The sequence below is a fragment of the Staurois parvus genome, unplaced genomic scaffold (genome assembly GCF_062004578.1).
Source record: "Staurois parvus isolate SC_StPar_1 unplaced genomic scaffold, SC_StPar_1.0 ptg000659l, whole genome shotgun sequence".
Classification (NCBI taxonomy): domain Eukaryota; kingdom Metazoa; phylum Chordata; class Amphibia; order Anura; family Ranidae; genus Staurois; species Staurois parvus.
In genome coordinates this window covers 641,018-663,258 of record NW_028318455.1, presented here as the reverse complement: position 1 = coordinate 663,258, position 22,241 = coordinate 641,018, and the positions used below count along the sequence as shown (strand labels likewise).

The following is a 22,241-nucleotide window of genomic DNA, read 5'->3' as shown; positions in this document are numbered from 1 at the left end:
CCACATATACAGTTCAAAAATTTGTTTGAGAAGAGTTTTCTATTCTGCTCTTTCAAATTTTCCCATCACTGTGGTCAAAAACAAACATCAATTTGACCCCACTAACAATCAGAAAATCGAATGCTCCTGAAATGAAAGTTTTCTAAAAAGGAAAAAATTGTTTGTGTATGGCAGATATGAAAAAAAGAACCAATACAGGTGCTGAAAAAACCTTGCTGCCGCCACCGGCCACTGCTTGGTAGTTCTCAGCGTTACCTGAGAAACCATCAAATGATCCCAGCGCTGCGCATAGAGGTTAGTGAAGGAAAAATAGCCTCCACTCATCTCTATGCTCTTAGAGGCCCGAAGCGATGTCACTTCCGCTTCTGGACATTTTTTTTTAAAGGAATAGATCTCTTCTTTACATTGTAGAGGAGAGATGTGTACAGAATGAAGAGGACCTGCCAGAGACACTTTTTGGTTGTGTGGCTCCAGGTAAGCAGAGCATTAAAAAAAAAAAAAAAATCACTGTATCGAACACAAAACAACCCCTTCTCGCCTCTACCGCCACCGGGTGCCGCTCGGTACTTCTCTGCCTTACTTGAGAAACCACTGAACGATCCTGGAGCTGCGCATAGAGATTAGTGAAGGAAACATGGCCTTCACTCATCTCTATGCCCTTGGTGGACCGGAGCGATGTCACTTCTAGTCCCGGCGCCTTGTAAACAAGGCCTTTTTTTTGTTTGTTTGTGTTTTTTTTTTAAAAGCACTAGATCAATGCTTTATCGAATACTTCACATTGTAAAGGAGAGATATGGGGTCATATTGACCCCATATCGCTCTCCATAAAGAGGACCAGTCACAAACTATATCACAAGGGATGCATGCATTAAATGTGATAGGAATAAGTGATTACATTTTTTTTTATTTTAAAAGGAACAGTGTAAAAAAAAAAAAAAAAAAAAGGTTTAAAGTCAGTCCCCCCCCGTGGTGAACACATATGCGTAGGCCATGCCCACATATGTAAACAGTGTTCAAACCACACATGTGAGGTATCACCATGAATGTCAGAGCAAGAGCAATAAATTCTAGCACTAAACTTCCTCTGTAACTTTACACTGGTAACCTGTAGAAATTTTTAAGGTGTCACTCATGGAGATTTCTTAAGTACCGTAGTCTGACGCAATTCCGCGAGTATGCGCAATTTTAGAGCATGACATGTTGGGTATCTATTTAGTTGGCGTAAAATTTTCTTTCATATTTTACAAAAAAATTGGGACATATATTTTTTTTAATCATTAAAGTATTTTTTTTCCAAAAAAATATCAAATTAATTTTTAAAAAATGTCCATTTTGGTTCTGGTTTTTAGGCCAAGGGCATCCAGAATTTTCTGTTTCGGCACCAGAATTTTCATTTTAGTGCACCACTAATAATCAATTCTGAAAATAGTTGTCAACTATTTTCATAATCGATTAGTTGGTCAGCCAATTAGTTGGCCTGCATACAGAATGCATTATATGTTTACAAATCTGGAAATACAGTATTATGATTATTATAATACAGTATTTATATAGAGCTAAAAAGTTTGCTCAGCGCTATACATTATAGTGGGGGACAGAACATGAGACAATAAAGTAACAAAACAAAACACGAGGGATTCAAGGTCCCTGCTCTTTCGAGCTTACAATCTAGGAGACCGCACACATACAGCTCAGTACACCATCCATACATGTCAGTACACACAGCGCAGCACAAAACAAAGCTCAGTACACAGTCCATACATGTCAGTAAGTGTAAGGAGCAATACCTCGTGGGACATTAGCAGGAGAAGGAAATGATTTAAAGTGATTCCAAAGGCAGGAGTTTTTTGTTTTTTTTTACCTTGCTGTATAGGCACTCTATACAATACTCTGCCGTTTGCACTCCGAAGGCAGCAGGAGCAAGAAGCACCAGCAAGGGACCCCAGAAGAAAATCGGAGCTGCTCTGTGCAAAAAAGTTTCACAGAGCAAATAAATATTACTTTCTTTTTTTTTTTTTAAATCTAACATTTACAATCACTTTAAGGGCTCTATGCAGGGAAGATCAGCATGTGAATCCAGAGAAGCTGGAGACAGATAGGGTGGAGGTAATATAAAGCATTACAATTATACTTAAAGTAAGCGTTTACCAGTATTGCGCATTGTGTTTAAAATGATTATATCCATCAAAAAAATGTCTCAGCCTTTAGTCTACTTTAATATAAAAGATTTCTGTCCCCCCTCCACCTTTCATATAGCTTCTCGTCTGACTCTCAGTATATATCCTACTTCTGGGTATATTATTACTAGTATAAATTAATCCCATATAGTAGTAATTATCTAGTTTTTGTACTATAAAAAGGGCTAATTTTTGTTTTTTTGACCCCATCATGCCATGCAAAAAAAAAAAAAACAAAACCAAAAGCTGCTGCTACTAAATGTCTTAGCCATACATGTAGCAATTTTCGGACAAGAAAATTTGCATAAAATACTTTGTAAATTCGATGAATGGACAAATGCCATTCGAAAATTTCACTTTCTTTTAAACATTCAATTTTAGAATGAATGCAATTTCTGAGCAAAATCCATATACACTGTCCAAAAATTTGTTTGATCAAGAAAAGTTTGCCATTCTGCTCCTTCGAACTTTCCCATTACTGTGGTTGAAAGCAAACGTCAATCTGACCCCACTAAAGATTTGAAAATCGAATGAATGTTCTTAAAAAGGAAAATTTTCACACAAAAAATTTGTTTGTGTGTGGCCAGCATAAGTGATAGGCAGGTAACTTGATAAAAGCCACCTGCATCTGCTATGACAAGAAAGTCTGTCATGTATATTATTAATATATATAAAATTAAAATCCTGTCTGAAAATCTGCAAAACAGTGTTTTAGTTCTTAATTTTTTTTTCTTTACATAAAACTTTTGATCTCAGAGTGATGATTTGTGCCCGATTCAACCTCTATAAATATAGAATATCTCTCTTCTATATATATTCTCAGAGTGGATTAGATGATATTTTGTTCCCTAACCATATAGCTGGTTATTTAGATTTACAACTACATAATAATATCCAATATATGGTCTTTTCTTAAACTTTACATTTTAACTAAATTATACACCACACTTTTTTTTAGGAATTTATCAGAATAATCGAAATAAATCGGCCAACTAATTGATTATGAAAATAATCATTAGTTGCAGCCCTTGAGTGATTTCCTTTAAAAGTTTTTTTTTCTCCTGTTAAGAATATGTAAACCATTTATTGTCCACATTCTGAGCTTAGGTGCACTTTAGTGTTAGTGTTGAGGAGAAGTTAGAGGTTAGGAAAATGTTTTTGCCCTGTTTTAAAAGAACTATGTAAATTAAAAAAAAAAAAACAAAAAAACACACCTTTATGATAATCTAGGTTGATCCGCCACCGCCTCTAAACCAAGAACTTGGAGATCAAAATGCACTATTTGCTCAGTTAGTCTGGTTGGTCTTCAGTGGAGCAGCGAGTGGTGACTGTCGGTCACCAGCTCTCTGTTCTGCCCCTTGAATGCTCACTGGAGAGCTGGGCTGTGGAGGCTGCAGAAGTGGCAGGCTCAGTCTCCCAAGCAGCTTGTTGAGAAACTGAGCCAGGTGCAGGTCAGAGCCTGGACCAGCTCAGTGACATCAGCTGACTGCAGGCTTTAGCCCACTGTCAGCTGAATACTGTACAGTAGAAGTAGGACGAAAACAGCCGATCTGTTTTTACCACCCGGCCACAACCAAACCCCCTTAAGCTACAGTGGCTAGGGGTGTACACATGTCGCAGCCCCAGTTATATGCCCTGTCATAGTTGGTTGGTATGGCATCTGCAAAGCATGACTCATTCGAGTAAATGGGGCCACTCTGCAAGCAACCAAATGCTTCTGTGGGGTCCAAGGGGTTAAAGCAGGTGGTGAGAAAGCAATGCAACACTAACTGCTTTAACTCCCTGTTTGCTGTGCTGTACTGCACAAGGTTGCAGGGCACTTGCAGTGCAGTCTCATTCGCATGAATGGGTCATACCTGGCAGGTGCTAGACTCACCAACCATGACAGGGCATATAACATGTGTACACCCCTGGCCACTGCAGCTAAAGGGATTGCGGTTGGGGCAGGGGTGGTAAAAATACATCTCAACTATAAGGTTTTAGTACCCCCCAAACTGCAAATGTAAATGAACTCCTACTGTTCTGAGCCCCCTATAATGCTGCTTTCAAACTGATTTGATGTGGTTTACCTGTACCGCAGGTGCAGTGCATCTGCAACTTTCCTGGGTTAGCTGCACTTTGCCAAAGACTTCTATTTTGTCCTGCGGGTTTTGCACAATTTTTGAAAGTGCACCAAACCCGCAGCACATAATAGAAGTCTTTGGCTAAGGACAGCAAACCCACAGGAAAGCTACAGGTACAGTGCACTGCAGGTAAGCAGCATCACATCAGTGTGAAAGCAGCCCTATACTATTATGACCAGTGTATTGCTTCACACTGTCCTGAAGATCTCTTCTTTCCTGCTGCTGGCACCACTCTGCTAGCTGAGATAAGAGGTGAAGTGCAGTTGGTATTACTCTATATGGGACAGCAGCCATCACTACAGGAGGCATAGGCTTATGTGGCTCTTGCTCTTTACTACAGCGCCAACTTTACAAGTGGTCCCTCTGCATTGCACTCTGATGCTGTGGGATGGCGGTTCAGCAAGCCCAGATTGCGATCTACCAGTCACCTAGCCGCAATCTACTGGTTGCTGAGCCCCGCATTACACAGAGCAGGTAAGTATGATGTCTTTAATTTTAATTTTTTTGTAGCTTTATACCTTTTGTATCACTTTAATTTATTTCATGCCGATTTCTTTTTATATTTTATTAATATTCAAACATGTTTTGATTTTAATTTTTTCAACACTTTCTAAACTAAACAAAGGTAAAAAAAAATAAAAAATACATTTTATTTAGTTGTTACATTTTATTGTCTAGGGATTGCGAAAAAAAAAAAACATTTTGAAAGACAACAAAAAAAGCCTCAAATGTCTCCAAAAAAAAAAAACATGTTATTTTAAGTAATGATAAAGTTATTGCCAAATAATCAGGTCCATAGAAGAATTATAAGAAAAAAACAAAATGCTCTGGTCCATAGGAGGTGAACAGGTTTGAGAGGGGAAGTGAGTAAATGAGAACTGTGGTTTGCAACAACTAGTAAGGACATCATAACTTAAAATCATAAACAAAAAAAGGCTTGTACACATACTCTATGCAATCCATACATGGATTGAAATCTGACCAGTCCAGCAGGGACCAGACAAATATCAAACCATGTATGGGCAACTGTGGTTGTACAGAAGTCGTCGATACAACAAGCGCCTTTAAAGATTTTCCAGGCTTGGTCAGCACTGCAAGCTATAATCTGCATCGCCTATCAGTGTATTCTGATTGCAAGGAAGTCTTCCTGCTGTCAGAATACCTTAGCAGGGAGGATTCCCTCATTCACATTGAATGTGTATAGGAAAATCAAGCCAGTTTTTTTTTTTCAATCCGCTGGTTGAAAAAAAAAAAAAAAAAAAAAAAAAAAGACTCATCTATGGGCTGCCTTAAGCTGGCCAACGATGAATCCGATTACGTACAAAAAGTCTTACGAAAATTTATACAAAAATGATCAGAGCATTCGAATGCCATTTGAAAGATTCTTTGCTTTTAACTTTTGATTTTGGAATAAAAGGACTTTACCGAACGAAAACCGTACACTGTTAGGAATTCTTTTGTTAGAGAATGACTTTCAATCCTACTGCTTTGAACTTTCTAGTCACTGCACTTGAAAATGAACATCAACCCACTGTTAAAAAAAAAAAAAAAACCCACAACAAAACATGAACTTCCTTCTTTTAAGAATTTCGAAATATTACCCATCTATGCCCAGCCCTAGTCTTTGTCACCCTGCGAAATCCTAATATGAATGTTTCAACTTTCAGGTGAGCCTATACAAATAGAAACAAGGATCCTGCCAATGCTGGCTTGCCTACAATGATGCACATTGCAAAGCTGTCAGCACTGGCAGTCTACCTATTCAACCTATACATATTCATCCTATGCTACTAGGTTGTATATTTACCAAAGTTTCACGTACTGTGTTTGGATTCAAATAGCTGTTACAGGTTAACCAGCATTCAGTAGCCAGTTTTCTTTTTAGCAAAGAAGAAAAAAAAATAAAAAAACAAAACAACAACATACTAACCTGCAACTTTATCTCGAATTAGCTTTGCAGACTCCACCTCACCAATGCTGCTGAAAAGGCTGCGCAACTCATCTTGTGTCATATTCTGAGGTAGGTAGTTAACAATTAAGTTAGTTCTACCCATATCGTCCCTGCATACATCATCCATGTGATCTTCATAACCGTTAGACATCTTACAATATCTGTAAAAATAAAAATGATAGTTGTCTTTAATGTGTAATAAACATTTACGTGTCAACAAATGCATTTAGAGGGCGATTCCAAAATTGGATATTTCTGTTAAAGCTGGAGTCAGGTAGACTTATGCAGGCCATAGACGGGTCGGTTATCGGCTGAATTTTCGTCCGCATGAAAAATCGGCTGATAATAACGCCGTTAGTGGGGCCAGCTCGTCGGCCGTTTTTTGCAGATCTCCTCATTTATTTTTATCGGTCATGTTGGAAAAACCATGAAAAAACGGCTGTTTTTTGAGGACATTGGTGGCAACATCGCTGCCAGCAACAACAGATTTTTCAGCCGATAAAACAAACAGTCTATGGCCTGCCTAAATTACCTGCAATCCCTGTTGCACTTGGGCTGCCCCACCCACAGAAATGCTGAGTGGCTGAGCCAGTTGCCGGTCCAGACATCTGGGTGGATCCCAACTGTAAAGCTGGGATCTTTCCTGAGCCTGGATCGGCTGAGTGAAGTCAGCCAACAGCAGGCTTTAGCCTGCTGTCAGCTGAAAACGAGTCATAGGAGTGCAGCACAAACTGCACTCCTGTGACTTACATAGCTTTGGATATACTTCTCCTTCAAGAATAGCACCCTTGTGTATCTGCTAAAGAGCAGAATGTTCCCTCTCACGACGCAACATGCACGGTGATCAATCTCCAAAATCTACAAAAAACTAAAAGAAAAATTTTGCATGTAATATCTCCCCAACAATTACCGTATTTTTTGCTCCATAAGACGCACCCCCCCCAAAAAAATGGGGGGAAAATGTGTGTCTTATGGAGCGGCCGGCCCAGTATTCCCACTACCACCGTGTTAGAATACCAGGCCGGCTGCTCGGCTCTACTGTGAAGAAGAACTCGCTCCTCCATCCTACCTGTTCCTCAGTCCAGCGGTATCCTGCTTCCATCGGCCATTTTCTCTACCTCACGTCAGCATCTTCAGTATGGGCACCTCACTGTGGCAGCTTACGGCTTCACAGCCGGGTGCCCACAGCGCATGAAGCGCTGCACTTTGTGAATGGCCCCGTAGTCTTGTGGGACCTGTTACATGTCCCACAAGACTACGGGGAGAAAAACTCAGTGGAAGTGAGAGCGGTTACCTGTCAAATTTGGGTAACGGCTCCCCCACCCCTCCCCAAAAGGTCTGCAGTCTCTGGTCATCTCCTGTACTGTGTCCACAGTCTCTGGTCATCTCCTGTACTATATCTGCAGTCCATTGGTTCAGAATTTTTTTATTCTTGTTTTCCACCCACATTTACACCCATGCAATCCAATTCTGCACATCGCACTGCGTTTTTCAAACCAATTTTGGGGTGGTGGAAACTTGAAATACATACCTGAAGCGGTTTGCATGAACGGGGTGCGATTATGTGATGTGGAAATCGCAGAAACCAGTGAGAATTCCACACCACAGTGTGAACCAGGTCTCAAACATAAACCACAAGCTTTCTTTTTAGCCTAAACAAGTAACCAACTGAAAGTTAAAGAAATCCTGATGCCAACAGCGACAGCAATCTTCCACAAACTGTAAAGGCTTTTCAAAAAGACCTTAGAGTGCTGCTGGCACCTCCATCTTGGATGCAATATCAGCAGCTCCAGCATACTGAATTACACACTATAGCAGTGGTGGCGAACCTATGACACGTGTGCCACAACAGGCATGCAGAGCCTTCTCTGTCGGCATGCAAGCCAAGTCACCCCAGCAGACGAGCATTGGATAACAGCGCACATAAGGGCCATGCGCATGCTCGAAAAGGAGTAGCGGCACCAGACGATGACGTAACAAACCGCGACTCATTAGCCATGACTCGTCCGAGCTTACGCATGGCTGGCCAGTGTGCACTTTGCCCCCTGGTGCTGGTGGTCAGTGGAAGCTCTGTTATTGTGTTTTTATTTTAAGACAAAAGATGTTAATGTAAATTGCCTCTAGGATTGTTCCCGTTTCTTCTTGCTGGAGGCTTCCATTTTGTTGAAGCCCATAACCCTGAGTAGCAGTTAAAGCAGAACTAAACCCTCGTATCCTTTAGGGTTCATTCACACCATGGTGCAGAGATGTCAGTTTTTCTGCACGCTTTCGGCAAGGGCACAACAAAATAAATTGTTCTCTATGTGCCCTGTTAACAAAACAACACTAGGTATCACGTGCACATTTTTTTCTGCACAGGAATTTGCAACGTGTATAAAATTCACTGAAACGTACATGAAAAATGATGTAAACTGATGTCTCTGCAAGTGAAATCTGCGCATCAGTTTTTCTGCACATATGGTGTGAACAAAGCCTTGCAGCCAAGGAAGCTGCCACATATTTGATCTGCGACTGTTGTGGAGCTGCACACATGATCAGTTATAACGCCAGTCATTTGATGGTTTGACAGTTTGGTTGGGAACAAAAGCACTTGTGACAGTTACTGGCATGTGCTGGGAATGTAACTATTTTTTTAAACTTAAATTTTAGTTACGCTTTAATCTGCAGATTGTCAGCAGATCGGCCTCTAGAAATTCAGCAGTGCCTAAAAATTAAGAGCAACTGAGCATGTGCAGAGCAGGGTGAGACAGTGTATTACTGGATTTTAAACAGTATAGGTACTTATTTTTAATGTTTTACATAGCTATAACTGCAAAAGGAGCCAGCCTGAAGTGATCTAGCAAGTCTCAATTTTCTAACTAAAGTCCCACTTGAAGGGAAGGCTACAAATACTCCAGGTGCATTCAAAAAAAAAAAAAAAAAAAGGATGATCCAAGTGAGTCTCAAAGCCAAAGTAGAAAAGTCTGTATAGGACTTGTGCTTGCTCTGTGGAAGCAGTGGTCTCTCAGCATAAGTCTAACACATCCCCAGTCATGGCAATGGCTTAACTCCTGTGACATCAGATTATGGAATGAAGAAGCGTGTTGTGCATATCCCAGGCCTCTATAGTTGATACAGCGCCATTTTGTTTTATTATATTGTCAGTAGTTATTCTGATTTTTAAATCAGAAAATTAGAGTGATTTTACACTATAGAAAGTGCTTTTCTCTTTCTAATTTCTCCATGGTTATATCTTTGAATTGGCAGTAATTTGCATAGTGAATGGAAGTGGAGATACTTCAGACTTACTGCTGGAGCCTGATCTACTGCAGAATAGTGAAGTTTGGTTTAATACAGATTTAAACCCAAAAACAAAAATGTATTATATTGCAGTTTACAAAACATTAGGTGTGGTGGCTGAATCAGTTTTTTTTTCCCTCTGTTTTCACCTGTTGTTCTGACAAGTAACTGATCACTTTAATCATCCCTGCCAGTGGTAATCGGATGGTCTCATCCATGTAAGGTGATACATTCTGCTGGAGCATGAACTTCTGAAAATGTGTTCAGGGATATGCGATTCCTATCGCCCGATGCCTGGGACATGTAGTTCTGGGCGCCGGGCAGGTAGTTTTTTTTCTACCTTTAGCCCTGCAGATCACGGGTGCAATGCATTTCTCCAGCAGACTGTCAGTGTAAGTTGTCTGCTCATACTTTGTATGGGCAGGCAGTTACTGCAATACAATGAAAGGAACCGAACCATCAATAAAATTACCTAGAACGCTCACCAGTGCACTGGTAGTTCAGTGAAAACTACAAGCAGTCAGCAGCAAAGGCTGATGCGGTTGTAGTTTTTCCATTCACAGAACTCTGTGAATGAATGACGTGCAGAGATCCGCACAGCCACGGTTATTTTTGTGCTCGCTGTCACTAAGATGGCGGATCAGGAGAGGGCTGTGGATGTAACATGTCCCCAAAGGTGAACTTACAAAACCCTTTAACTACTTGCCCTCCTGATAATTTACCCCCTTCCTGACCAGGCCTCTTTTTGCTACTCGGCACTGCACTAATTCACCTGATAATTGCGTGGTCATGCAATGCTGCACCCAAACGAAATTTATGTCATTTTTTTCACACAAATAGAGCTTTCTTTTGGTGGTGTTTGATCACCTGTGCGCTTTTTATGTTTCACGCTATAAACAAAAAAAAAGACAAATTTTGAAGAAAAAAAACGTTATTTCTTAATTTCAGCTATAAAAAATATATAGTAAACTCAAAGTTAGTTATAAATTTAGGCCAAAATGTATTCTTTGAAGAAAAAAAGCATTTTCTCATGTAGGTCATAAAAAATATCCAAAAAACTAAAATTTTGGCATAAATTTAGGCCAAAATGTATTCTGCTACATGTTTTTGGTTTAAAAAAAATCCCAGTAAGTGTACAGTCAGGTCCATAAATATTGGGACATTAACACAATTCTAACATTTTTGGCTCTATACACCACCACAATGGATTTGAAATGAAACGAACAAGATGTGTTTTAACTGCAGACTGTCAGCTTTAATTTGAGGGTATTTACATCCAAATCAGGTGAACGGTGTAGGAATTACAACAGTTTGCATATGTGCCTCCCACTTGTTAAGGGACCAAAAGTAATGGGACAATTGGCTTCTCAGCTGTTCCATGGCCAGGTGTGTGTTATTCCCTCATTATCCCAATTACAATGAGCAGATAAAAGGTCAAGAGTTCATTTCAAGTGTGCTATTTGCATTTGGAATTTGTTGCTGTCAACTCTCAAGATGAGATCCAAAGAGCTGTCACTATCAGCGAAGCCAGCCAACATTAGGCTGAAAAAACAAAACAAACCCATCAGAGAGATAGCAAAAACATTAGGCGTGGCCAAAACTGTTTGGAACATTCTTAAAAAGAAGGAACGCACCGGTGAGCTCAGCAACATCAAAAGACCCGGAAGACCACGGAAAACAACTGTGGTGGATGAGCGTAGAATTCTTTCCCTGGTGAAGAAAACACCCTTCACAACAGTTGACCAGATCAAGAACACTCTCCAGAAGGTAGGTGTATGTGTGTCAAAGTCAACAATCAAGAGAAGACTTCACCAGAGTGAATACAGAGGGTTCACCACAAGATGTAAACCATTGGTGAGCCCCAAAAACAGGAAGGCCAGATTAGAGTTTGCCAAACGACATCTTAAAAAGCCTTCACAGTTGTGGAACAACATCCTATGGACAGATGAGACCAACATCAACTTGTATCAGAGTGATGGGAAGAGAAGAGTATGGAGAAGGAAAGGAACTGCTCATGATCCTAAGCATACCACCTCATCAGTGAAGCATGGTGGTGGCAGTGTCATGGCGTGGGCATGTATGGCTGCCAATGGAACTGGTTCTCTTGTATTTATTGATGATGTGACTGCTGACAAAAGCAGCAGGATGAATTCTGAAGTGTTTCGGGAATATTATCTGCTCATATTCAGCCAAATGCTTCAGAACTCATTGGACGCCGCTTCACAGTGCAGATGGACAATGACCCAAAGCATACTGCAAAAGCAACCAAAGAATATTTTAAGGGAATGTTATGCAATGGCCAAGTCGATCACCTGACCTGAATCCGACTGAGCATGCATTTCACTTGCTGAAGACAAAACTGAAGGGAAAATGCACCAGGAACAAGCAGGAACTGAAGACAGTTGCAGTAGAGGCCTGGCAGAGCATCATCAGGGAGAAACCCAGCATCTGGTGATGTCTATGCGTTCCAGACTTCAGGCTATAATTGACTGCAAAGGATTTGCAACCGAGTATTAAAAAGTGAAAGTTTGATTTATGATTATTATTCTGTCCCATTACTTTTGGTCCCTTAACAAGTGGGAGGCACATATGCAAACTGTTGTAATTCCTACACCATTCATCTGATGTGGATGTAAATGCCCTCAAATTTAAGCTGACAGTCTGCAGTTAAAGCACATCTTGTTCGTTTCATTTCAAATGCATTGTGGTGGTGTATAGAGCCAAAAATGTTAAAATTGTGTCGATATCCCAATATTTATAGACCTGACTGTATATTATTGCTTTGTGTGAAAGTTATAGCGTCTACAAACTATGGTATAGATAATAGAATTTACACAGCTTTTACTTTCTGACTGCCCATCACATTTCTTGAGGTGCTAAAATACCAGGATAGTACAAACACCCTCAAATGACCCCTTTTCGGAAAGTAGACACCCTAAGCTATCTGCTGAGAGGCATATTGAGTCCATGGAAGATTTATTTTTATTCCACAAGTTTCAGAAAAATGACAAAAACTTTTTTTTTTTTTTTTTTACACAAAGTTGTCATTTAAATGATTTATTTCTCGCACAAGCCATGAGTATATGTGGAATTACACCCCAAAATACATTCTGCTACTTCTACCGAGTATGGGGATACCAGGTGTGTGAGACTTTTTGGGAGCCTAGCCACATACAGGAGCCTGAAATCCAATGACCACTTTGAAAGCCTGAAGGTGCGTAACTTCCTCATTACACTTCCTCACTACCTATCACAGTTTAGAAGGCCCCGATATGCCCGAATAGCACCAAACCCCCCTAAATGACCTCTTTCTGGAAAGTAGACACCCCAAGGAATTTAAAAAGAGGCATGAAGAGTATTTTGCAGATCTCATTTTTTCTCACAAGGTTTTGAATTATAACAAAAAACAGAAAAAATATGTTTTTGTTTTTTTTCTTAATTTTTCAAAACCTTGTGGCAACAAATGAGATCTGCAAAATACTTACCGTGCTTCTTATCAAATTCCTTGGGGTGTCTACTTTCCAAAAAGGGGTCATTTGGGGGGGTTAGGTGCTATCCTGGCATTTCAGGGCCTCCGAAACTGTGATAGGTAGTCAGGAAGTGTAATGAGGAAATAAAGCCCTTTAAAAGCCTGAAGGTGCTTATTGGATTTTGGGGTCCTGTACTTGGCTAGACTGCCAAAACGTCTCACATGTGGTACCCCCATACTCGGAAGTAGCAGAATGTATTTTTGGGAGTAATTACACATATACCCATGGCATGTGTGAGCAATAAATCATTTAAGTGACAATTTTGTGTAAAAAAAAAATATTTTTTTTTGTCTTTCCAAAAACTTGTGATAAAAAAAATAAATTCTTCTATTGATTCAACATGCTTCTCAACAAATAGTTTGGGGTGTCTACTTTCCAAAAAGGGGTCATTTTGGGTCTTCTAACCACCTGAAGATCAAGCCCTTTCTGATAGTTTTTTTTTCACATGAAAAAATCTGTATTTTTTGCTAGGAAATTCATTTAAAACCCCAAACATTATATACATTTGTAAAGCAGACACCCTAGTGTCAAAAGCAAATTAAAAAAAAAATGCACTTTACTTTTAATGCACAAAAACACAATATATTGGCCAATTATTTGGTAACCTTTAAAAGATAATGATATGCTGAGTAAATAGATACATAACATGACATGCTTTAAAACTGCGTATGCCCCGTGCAATGGCGACAAACTGCATACATTTTTAATATCTATAGGCAACGCTTTAAAAGCCTTTACAAGCTACCATTTTAGATTTACAGAGGAGGTCTAGTGTTCGAATTACTGCCCTTGATCTGACATTCACGGCAATACCTTACATGCATGGTGCAACTGCTGTTTACATACCGGCACAGGGTCAAGGCTTGTGCACACAGGTGTGCGCACATGGTAGGGGCGATTGTTTTTTTTTTTTTTAGTTATTTTGATTTTTTTTAAATTATTTTTACATTGTACCTTTCATTTTTTTTAATCACTTTTAATGCTATCACAGGGAATGCAAATATCCCCTATAACTTCAATGGCCATTGTCATATATTCTTTGAGAAATCTGGGGTCTATCAGACTCTGGATATCTCCTCTCCTTACATTATCTAATCAAACCAAGAATGGCAGGATCAGATGCTTTCCCAAATTACAAATGGCGCTGTTTATATCCTCCGAAACTGAAGTGATGAAATGCTTGTAGCTTCCAAATTCTTAGACTATAGAGATGATTGGCACCACTCTGGTCTCCAATCAGCTCTATGGTCAGCTGGCAGAAACACCAGCTGCATACTCAGGTTCCTCCGATGGCACGGGACTGCCCGAGAAGGCTGTGGAAGGCAGCGGGGAAGGGGGGCATCATCTCCCACTGCTTGTAAAAGCAATCTTGCAGCTAATTAGCCACTAGGATTGCTATTACAAGAAAGCCGATCGCCGGCTGAAAAAAACGATACCAGGATGATGCCTGCAGCTGTAGGTATCATCCTGGTATAACCAAAGTCCAGTGATGTACCAGTACATCGCTGATCCTTGTTGGGTATATATGCTATGGTTTTTTTTTTTTGAATGCAGCCTGTGGACTGAATGAAAAAAAGAGAAGAAATCTCTGCCAGAAAAAGTGTGTGGTATGCCCACCATTAGAATATACCGCCCTGCATCCACATGGTGGGCACACATTAGGTCACTTTGCCACATGCGCAGTTCCAAGATTGTACAAATGTTTAAATAGTGGCACGCTTGAATAAAAATTGTTCACGTATAAGTGGTACCCCATATGGAAAAAGGATAAAAAAATCGGCCGAAAAAAAAAATTGCCCGATTTTGCACCGTTAGTGGGATAATTGGTTGGCCATTTTTCAGGGTTTTGGTACTTTTTTTTTTTTTTAATCGGTGAAGTTGGAAAAAAAAAAAAAAAATCGGCCGATTTTCCCGGCAATGATGGGCAAATTGGCTGATTGTTTTACCGGGAAAAATCTGCGCATGAGCCGTGACCTGCAAGAAGAAGAAAAAGAAAAAAAAGAAAAAAAGAAGTAAGAAGGAAGAAAAAGAAGAATTCCAGTAAACTATTATAATTGACATGAAAAAGTATTGCGGTGGCAACAATGTATCAATTTGTATCCGAATAAAACCATCTCTATCCAAAATGGATACATTGTTGCAAACGCAATACTTTTTCATGTCAAATATAATAGCAGAGCTCTCTGCAAGGGACAGAAATAATGAAATGCCGGCCGTAGACTGGCACAAAATTGGCCGATTTTTTTTACCGTTGGCCTATTGAACAACCGATTTTTCGTTTTTTTTTTTTTTAAACGGACGGTTTTTGACCCGTCTATGGCCTGCATAACTCTGCGTTTTTGGGGCCGCTATACTAATGTGAACGCTGGTATAGTGCTGATCTGATCAAAGATATTGATCCGTTCAGACACTATACTAGCAATGGAGGTTTATTGTGCATGAGCGTGCTCCTGGCAATCAAGGGGTTAAACGTGATGACTGGTGTACTGACGGGCAATCTGACGCTATCTGGGAGGGGAGTGAAAACCACGGGAGTGCGAATCACGTGTATATATATATATATATATATATATATATATATATATATATATATATATATATATGTGATTTTGTGCACCCATGCCGCCCTGTAGCAGTATTTCTATTGCTATTGGGCGGTCAGGAAGCAGTTACAGAAGCGGTTTGTGTTACGTCCCTGCATTACTTTAACTGACAATTGCGTGGTCATGCAGCACTGCACCCAAATTAAATTTATGTCCTTTTTTTCCCACAAATTGAGCTTTTGATCACCTGTGCGTTTTTTTTTTGCGCTATAAAAAAAAAAAAAAGCTGACCATTTTGAGACAAAAACAATATTTTGGACTTTTTTTTATAAATCATGTCCAGTACAAAAATTTAAAAATCAAATTTTGTCATAAATTTCGGTCAAAATGTATTCTGCGACATGTCTTTGCTAAACAAAATCCCGATACGTGTAAATTAATTGATTTACGTGAAAGTTATTGCGTTTACAAATGGCGGTATAGATACTGGATTTTTACATTTTTTTATACTAATAATGGCGGCGATCAGCGACTTATGGTGGGACTGCGGCAGACATTCTGACACTGGGGGGGAACTGACTTGGGGTCACTGACATCCCCAGTGACACCAATATAGTGATCAGTGCAAAAAAAAAAAAAAAAAAACACTGACACTGAACTAATGGCACTGGGGAGGAAGGAGTTACCTGTGGAGTTAGGTAATGAAAGGGTTAACTGTGTGAGGGGAGTGTTTTACTAGTGGGCAGGGGGTGTGTGCTTCACGGGACACTGATCCCAAGAGATAAACTCTTCTCTCAGGATCGGCCTGTGCTCGGAACTGACAAGAGCAGACTTACCGTGTAAACACTGCAGCCGTGCTCCCTGTCAGTGACTGCCGGTAATCGCTGGGACCCGGCGGGTAATGACCAGCCGGGACCCGGTGATTGACACCCGCTGCCGCAATCACCGGGGGTGACGGGTAGGGCAGGCGCGAGCCCCCTACCCGTTTAAAAACAGCGTTCTGCGCAGCGGTGCCTCAGTAAAAACACTGTGGCTGGTTGGCAACCAGTTAACAAAAGCAGTGTTAGCCTGGTCCTTCAGTAAGGCTTACTGAAGGAGCACACTAGGCCAGCTAACAACACCTGCTAATTGCGAAGCAGTGCCTTAAATTTGTAAGGCTGCAACAGAAAGTGTTATTGGCAAAATCACCAAGTAAAAAAAAACAAAAAAACTTTGCATTAGATTGCCAAAAACTATTAAAATATTACATATATTTTCTTACATAGTAATGCAATGCTAAACATACTGAAAAATAGAGTTTGTATTCATATACACTTTAAGATTTTATGCCCTTCATGACCAGGCCTTTTTTTGCATTTCGGCACAGCGCTACTTTAACTGGCAACTGTGTGGTCATGTGATACTGTACGAAAACTAAATTAATATTTTTTTTTTCACACAAATAGAGTTTTCTTTTGGTGGTATTTGATAACCACTAGGTTTTTCATATAAATTATGATATAAAACACATCCAATAAAAAAACTAAAGAAATAAAAATGTCTTCAACAATTTGGGCCAAAATGTATTCTGCTACATCTTTTTAAAAAGAAATTCCAATAAGTGTATATTGATTGGTTTGTGTGAAAGTTATAGCGTCTGCAAATTATGGTATAGATACTGCAATTATTTATTTTTTATACTAGTAATGGTGGCGATCAGCGACTAACAGTGGGATTGCGATAGTGTGAAGTACAATCTGACAATGACGTTGAGGGGAGCTAACCGTCATTGACATTTTTGCTCCCCTGGCTTTTAACACAGGGCACTCTCCTGTCATTCCCTGAGCAGATCAGCGGATCCCAGGCATAAATCATTGATCAGGACCCACCCACTAATCGACTTATGCTGCAGTCAATGACTGCAGTCTTCCGGGTCCGTGCACGCACGTGGGAGTGGACTCAGAGTAAAGCCACAATGTAATTTAATGGTAATGTAATGTAATGGGAAGAGTCGACATGTTGCAGTAAACGTTCTATGGTGGGTCAGCAAGAGGTTAAAGTAGAATTAAACACTTTATATTAACAGTTCTATGTTTAATCATTATGCTGCTAGTAAATAGATAGGAAAAGTACATTATATTTTAGGGCTGAAACTACTAAAAGGACATAATCTATTATGAAAATAGTTGAGAACTTGTGAAATGTGTGAGGAGAAATGCTTTTGTGGGACATGTAGTCCTGGGCAGGAGAAGGAAGTGATTTAAAGTGATTCTAAAAGGCAGAGGCTTTTTTGTACCTTGTGGCTTACTATAGGGGCACTCTGAAGGCAGAAGCGCCAGAGAGGGGACTACAAAACAGGAGAATCAGGGCTGTTCTGTACAAAACCAATGCACAGAGAAGATAAGCATGACAAGTTTGTAGTTAAAAAAAAAAAAAGTAAGTACAGTGCATCCAGAAAGTATTCACAGCGCTTATCTTTTGCCACATTTTGTTGTTACAGCCTTATTCCAAAATGGATTAAATTCATTTTTTCCCCTCAACATTCTACAAACAATACCACATAATGATGTGAAAGAAGTTGTTTTGAAATCTTTGCAATTTATTAAAACTAAAAGACGAAAAAAACCCAAACCCCCCCCCCCAAAAAAAAAAACAAACAAAAAAAAAAAAAACACATGTACATAAGTGTTCACAGCCTTTGCTCAATACTTTGTTGAAGCACCATTAGCACCAATTATAGCCTCAAGTCATTTTGAGCATGATGCTACAAGCTTGGCACACCTATTTTTGGGCAATTTTTCCCATTCTTTGCAGAACGTCTCAAGTTCCATCAGGTTGAATGGGGAGCGTCGGTGCACAGCCATTTTCAGGTCTCTCCAGAGATGTTCAATCACATTCAAGTCTGGGCGCTGGCTGGGCCACTCCAGGACATTCACAGAGTTGGCCCGTAGCCACTCCTTTGTTATGTGGGCTGTGTGCTTAAGGTAGTTGTCTTCTTGAAATATGAACAGTCGCCCCAGTCTAAGGTCCAGAGAACTCTGGAACAGGTTTTCATTAAGGATGTCTCTGTACATTGCTGCATTCATCTTTCCTTCGATCCTGACTAGTCTCCCAGTTCCTGCCATAGAAAAATATCCCCACAGCAGGATGCTGCTACCACCATGCTTCACTGTAGGGATGATATTGGCCAGGTGGTGAGCGGTGCCTGGTTTCCTTCAGACATGATGCTTGGCATTCAGGCCAAAGAGTTCAATCTTTGTTTCATCAGACCAGAGTGTTTTGTTTCTCATGGTCTGAGAGTCCCTCAGGAGCCTATTGGCAAACTCCAGAAGACCTGCTATTTGCCTTTTACTGAGGAGTGGCTTCCGTCTGGCCACTCTACCATACAGGCCTCATTAGTGGAGTGCTGCAGATGGTTGTTCTTCTGGAAGGTTCTCCTCTCTCCACAGAGAAACGCTGGAGCTCTTTCAGAGTGACCATCGGGTGCATGATTACCTACCTGGCTAAGGCTGGCCATACACTATACAATTTTCTGTCCAATTTCTTCCCAATTTCCTTTGGATTTACCTTCAACTATGTAGTGCAGGGGCCCGCCTAATTGGATACAATTGAAAGTCTTGTTTAGGTTTGACCTCATAATATATGGTTTTGGGTAATTCTAAAGCAAATTTCTCAAGAAAATTGTATAATGTATGGCCAGCCTAAGGCCCTTCTCCCTCGGACACTCATTTTGGCCGGGCAGCCCGCTCTAGGAAGATCCCTGGTGGTTCCAATCTTCTTCCATTTACAGATGATAGAGGCCACTGTGCTCATTGGGACCTTCAATGCTGCAGAAATTTTTCTATACCCTTCCCCAGATCTGTGCCTTGATACAATCCTGTCTCGGAGGTCTATGTACAATTCCTTGGACATCATGGCTTGGCTTGTGCTCTGACATGCATTGTTAACTGTGGGACCATATCCACTTGCCATCCTGAGGATTTACCCCCCCTTAATGACCAGGCCTCTTTTTGCTATTCGGCGCTGCACTATTTCAACTGATAATTGTGCAGTCATGCAATGCTGTGTCCAAACGAAATTTACGTCCTTTTTTCATACAAATAGAGCTTTCTTTCGGTGGTATTTGATCACCTGTGCGCTTTTTATTTGGCGCTATAAACAAAAAATATTTTGAAAAAAAAAAATATTTTCTCATTTATGTCATAAAAAATATCCAAAAAACTCAAACTTTGTCATAAATGTAGGCCAAAATGTATTCTCCTACATGTTTTTGGCTAACAAAAATCCCAATAAGTGTATATTGATTGCTTTGTGTGAAAGTTATAGCGTCTACAAACTATGGTATAGATAATGGATTTCTTGAGGTGCTAATATACCAGGACAGTACAAACACCCCCAAATAACCCCGTTTCACAAAGTAGACACCCTAAACTATCTGCTGAGGCATATGGAGTTCATGGAAGATTTCTTTTTTCCAAAAATTTTTGGAAAATTACAGTGTTTTTTTTTGTTTTTAAAACACAAAATTGTCATTTAAATTATATATTTCTCACACAAGCCATGGGTATATGGGCTACACCCCAAAATACATTCTGCTGCTTCTACCGAGTATAGGGGTACCACATGTGCAAGACTTTTTGGAAGCCTAGCCACATACAGGAGCCTAAAATCCAATGATGCTTTGAAAGCCTGAAGGTGTGTAACTTCCTCATTTCACTTCCTCACTACCTATCACAGTTTTGGAGGCCCTGAAATGTCAGGATAGCACCAACCCCCCGCCCTCCCCACCCCCCCCCCCAAATTACCCCTTTTTGGAAAGTAGACACCCCAAAGAATTTAAAAAGTCATGGTGAGTATTTTGCAGATCTAATTTTTTCTCTTAAGGTTTTGAAATATAAAAAAAAAAGAAAAAAATGTTTTGGTTTTTTTTTCTTCATTTTCCAAAACCTCGTGCCAACAAACGAGATCTGCAAAATACTCACCATGCTTTCTTATCAAATTCCTTGGGGTGTCTACTTTCCAAAAAGGGGTCATTTGGGGGGTTGGTGCTATCCTGGCATTTCAGGGCCTCCGAAACTGTGATACATAGTAAAGAAGTGTAATGAGGAAATAAAGCCCTTTAAAAGTCTGAAGGTGCTTATTGGATTTTGGGGTCCTGTGCTTGGCTAGACTGCCAATACAGTTGTGTCCAAAATTATTCAACCCCCACTGAAATTGAGTGTTTTGGCCAGTTTGACATTGCTTTTGATCATTCAGTCATCTTGCTTACATTTACATTAAAGAGGCACTTGTAGGTCAGACAAATATAACATAACAGTTATAATGAAATAACCACAAATGTCTTTTCTGTGCTCACAGCATTATCAGTTTTATTCAACCCCCAAGTGACATTCAATCTTAGTACTTAGTACAGCATCCTTTTACAGTTATAACAGCTTTTAAACGTGAAGCATAGCTTGACACAAGTGTCTTGCAGCGATCTACGGGTATCTTCGCCCATTCTTCATGGGCAAAGGCCTCCAGTTCAGTCACATTCTTAGGCTTGCGCACTGCAACTGCTTTCTTTAAGTCCCACCAGAGGTTCTCAATCGGATTTAAGTCTGGTGACTGCGATGGCCACTCCAAAATGTTCCAGCCTTTCCTCTGCAACCATGCTCTAGTGGACTTGGAGGTATGCTTGGGATCATTGTCCTGTTGAAAGGTCCAACGTCTCCCAAGCCTCAGGTGTGTGACGGACTGCATCACGTTTCCATCCAATATCTCCTGGTACTGAAGAGAATTCATGGTACCTTGCACACGCTGAAGCTTCCCTGTACCTGCAGAAGCAAAACAGCCCCAAAGCATGATTGACCCTCCACCATGCTTCACAGTAGGCAAGGTGTTCTTTTCATCATAGGCCTTGTTCTTCCTCCTCCAAACATAGCGTTGATCCATGGGCCCAAACAGTTCTAATTTTGTTTCATCAGTCCACAGAACACTATCCCACAACTTTTGTGGTTTGTCCACATGGCTTTTGGCATACTGCAGTCGACTCTTCTTATTCTTTGGAGACAGCAAGGGGGTACGCCTGGGAGTTCTGGCACGGAGGCCTTCATTACGCAGTGTGCGTCTTATTGTCTGGGCTGAAACTTCTGTACCCACATCTGACAAATCTTTTCTCAGTTCCTCAGCAGTCACACGGGGACTTCTCTCCACTCTACGCTTCAGGTAGCGCACAGCAGTCGAAGTCAGCATCTTCTTTCTGCCACGACCAGGTAGCGTTTCAACAGTGCCCTTTGCCTTGAATTTGCGAATGATGCTTCCTAAGGTGTCTCTTGGTATGTTTAACATCTTTGCAATCTTCTTATAGCCATTGCCCTTCCTGTGAAGAGAAATCACCTCTTCTCTTGTCTTCCTGGACCATTCTCTTGCCTTCACCATGTTTGTAACCACACCAGTAAATGTCTAGAAGGAGCTGAGTATCACAGTCATTTTAAAGCTGCCTAATTGGTGCTTATTATGCTTGATTGCTGCTCGGTGACATCCACAGGTGTTTTCAATACCTGATGGAAAGCACCTGTATGAACCTCTGTTCTTCAGAGTGGTAGTCTTTAAGGGGTTGAATAATTGTGGCAATGAAGAAACCACATAAGAACCATTTACTACTGTATTACATAAAC

At 40.4% G+C, this 22,241-nt stretch overlaps 1 protein-coding gene across 1 annotated transcript in view; it reads right to left on the bottom strand.

Moving 5' to 3' along the window:
- ELAVL1 (ELAV like RNA binding protein 1) overlaps positions 1-22,241 on the bottom strand; it is a 140,547-nt gene that overhangs the window by 113,330 nt on the left and 4,976 nt on the right. Inside the window, exon 2 of the mRNA XM_089694312.1 lies at positions 6,231-6,412. Within this exon, the coding sequence (XP_089550438.1) occupies positions 6,231-6,402 (172 nt within the window). The 5' untranslated portion in view covers positions 6,403-6,412. The remainder of the gene's footprint in view (positions 1-6,230; positions 6,413-22,241) is intronic.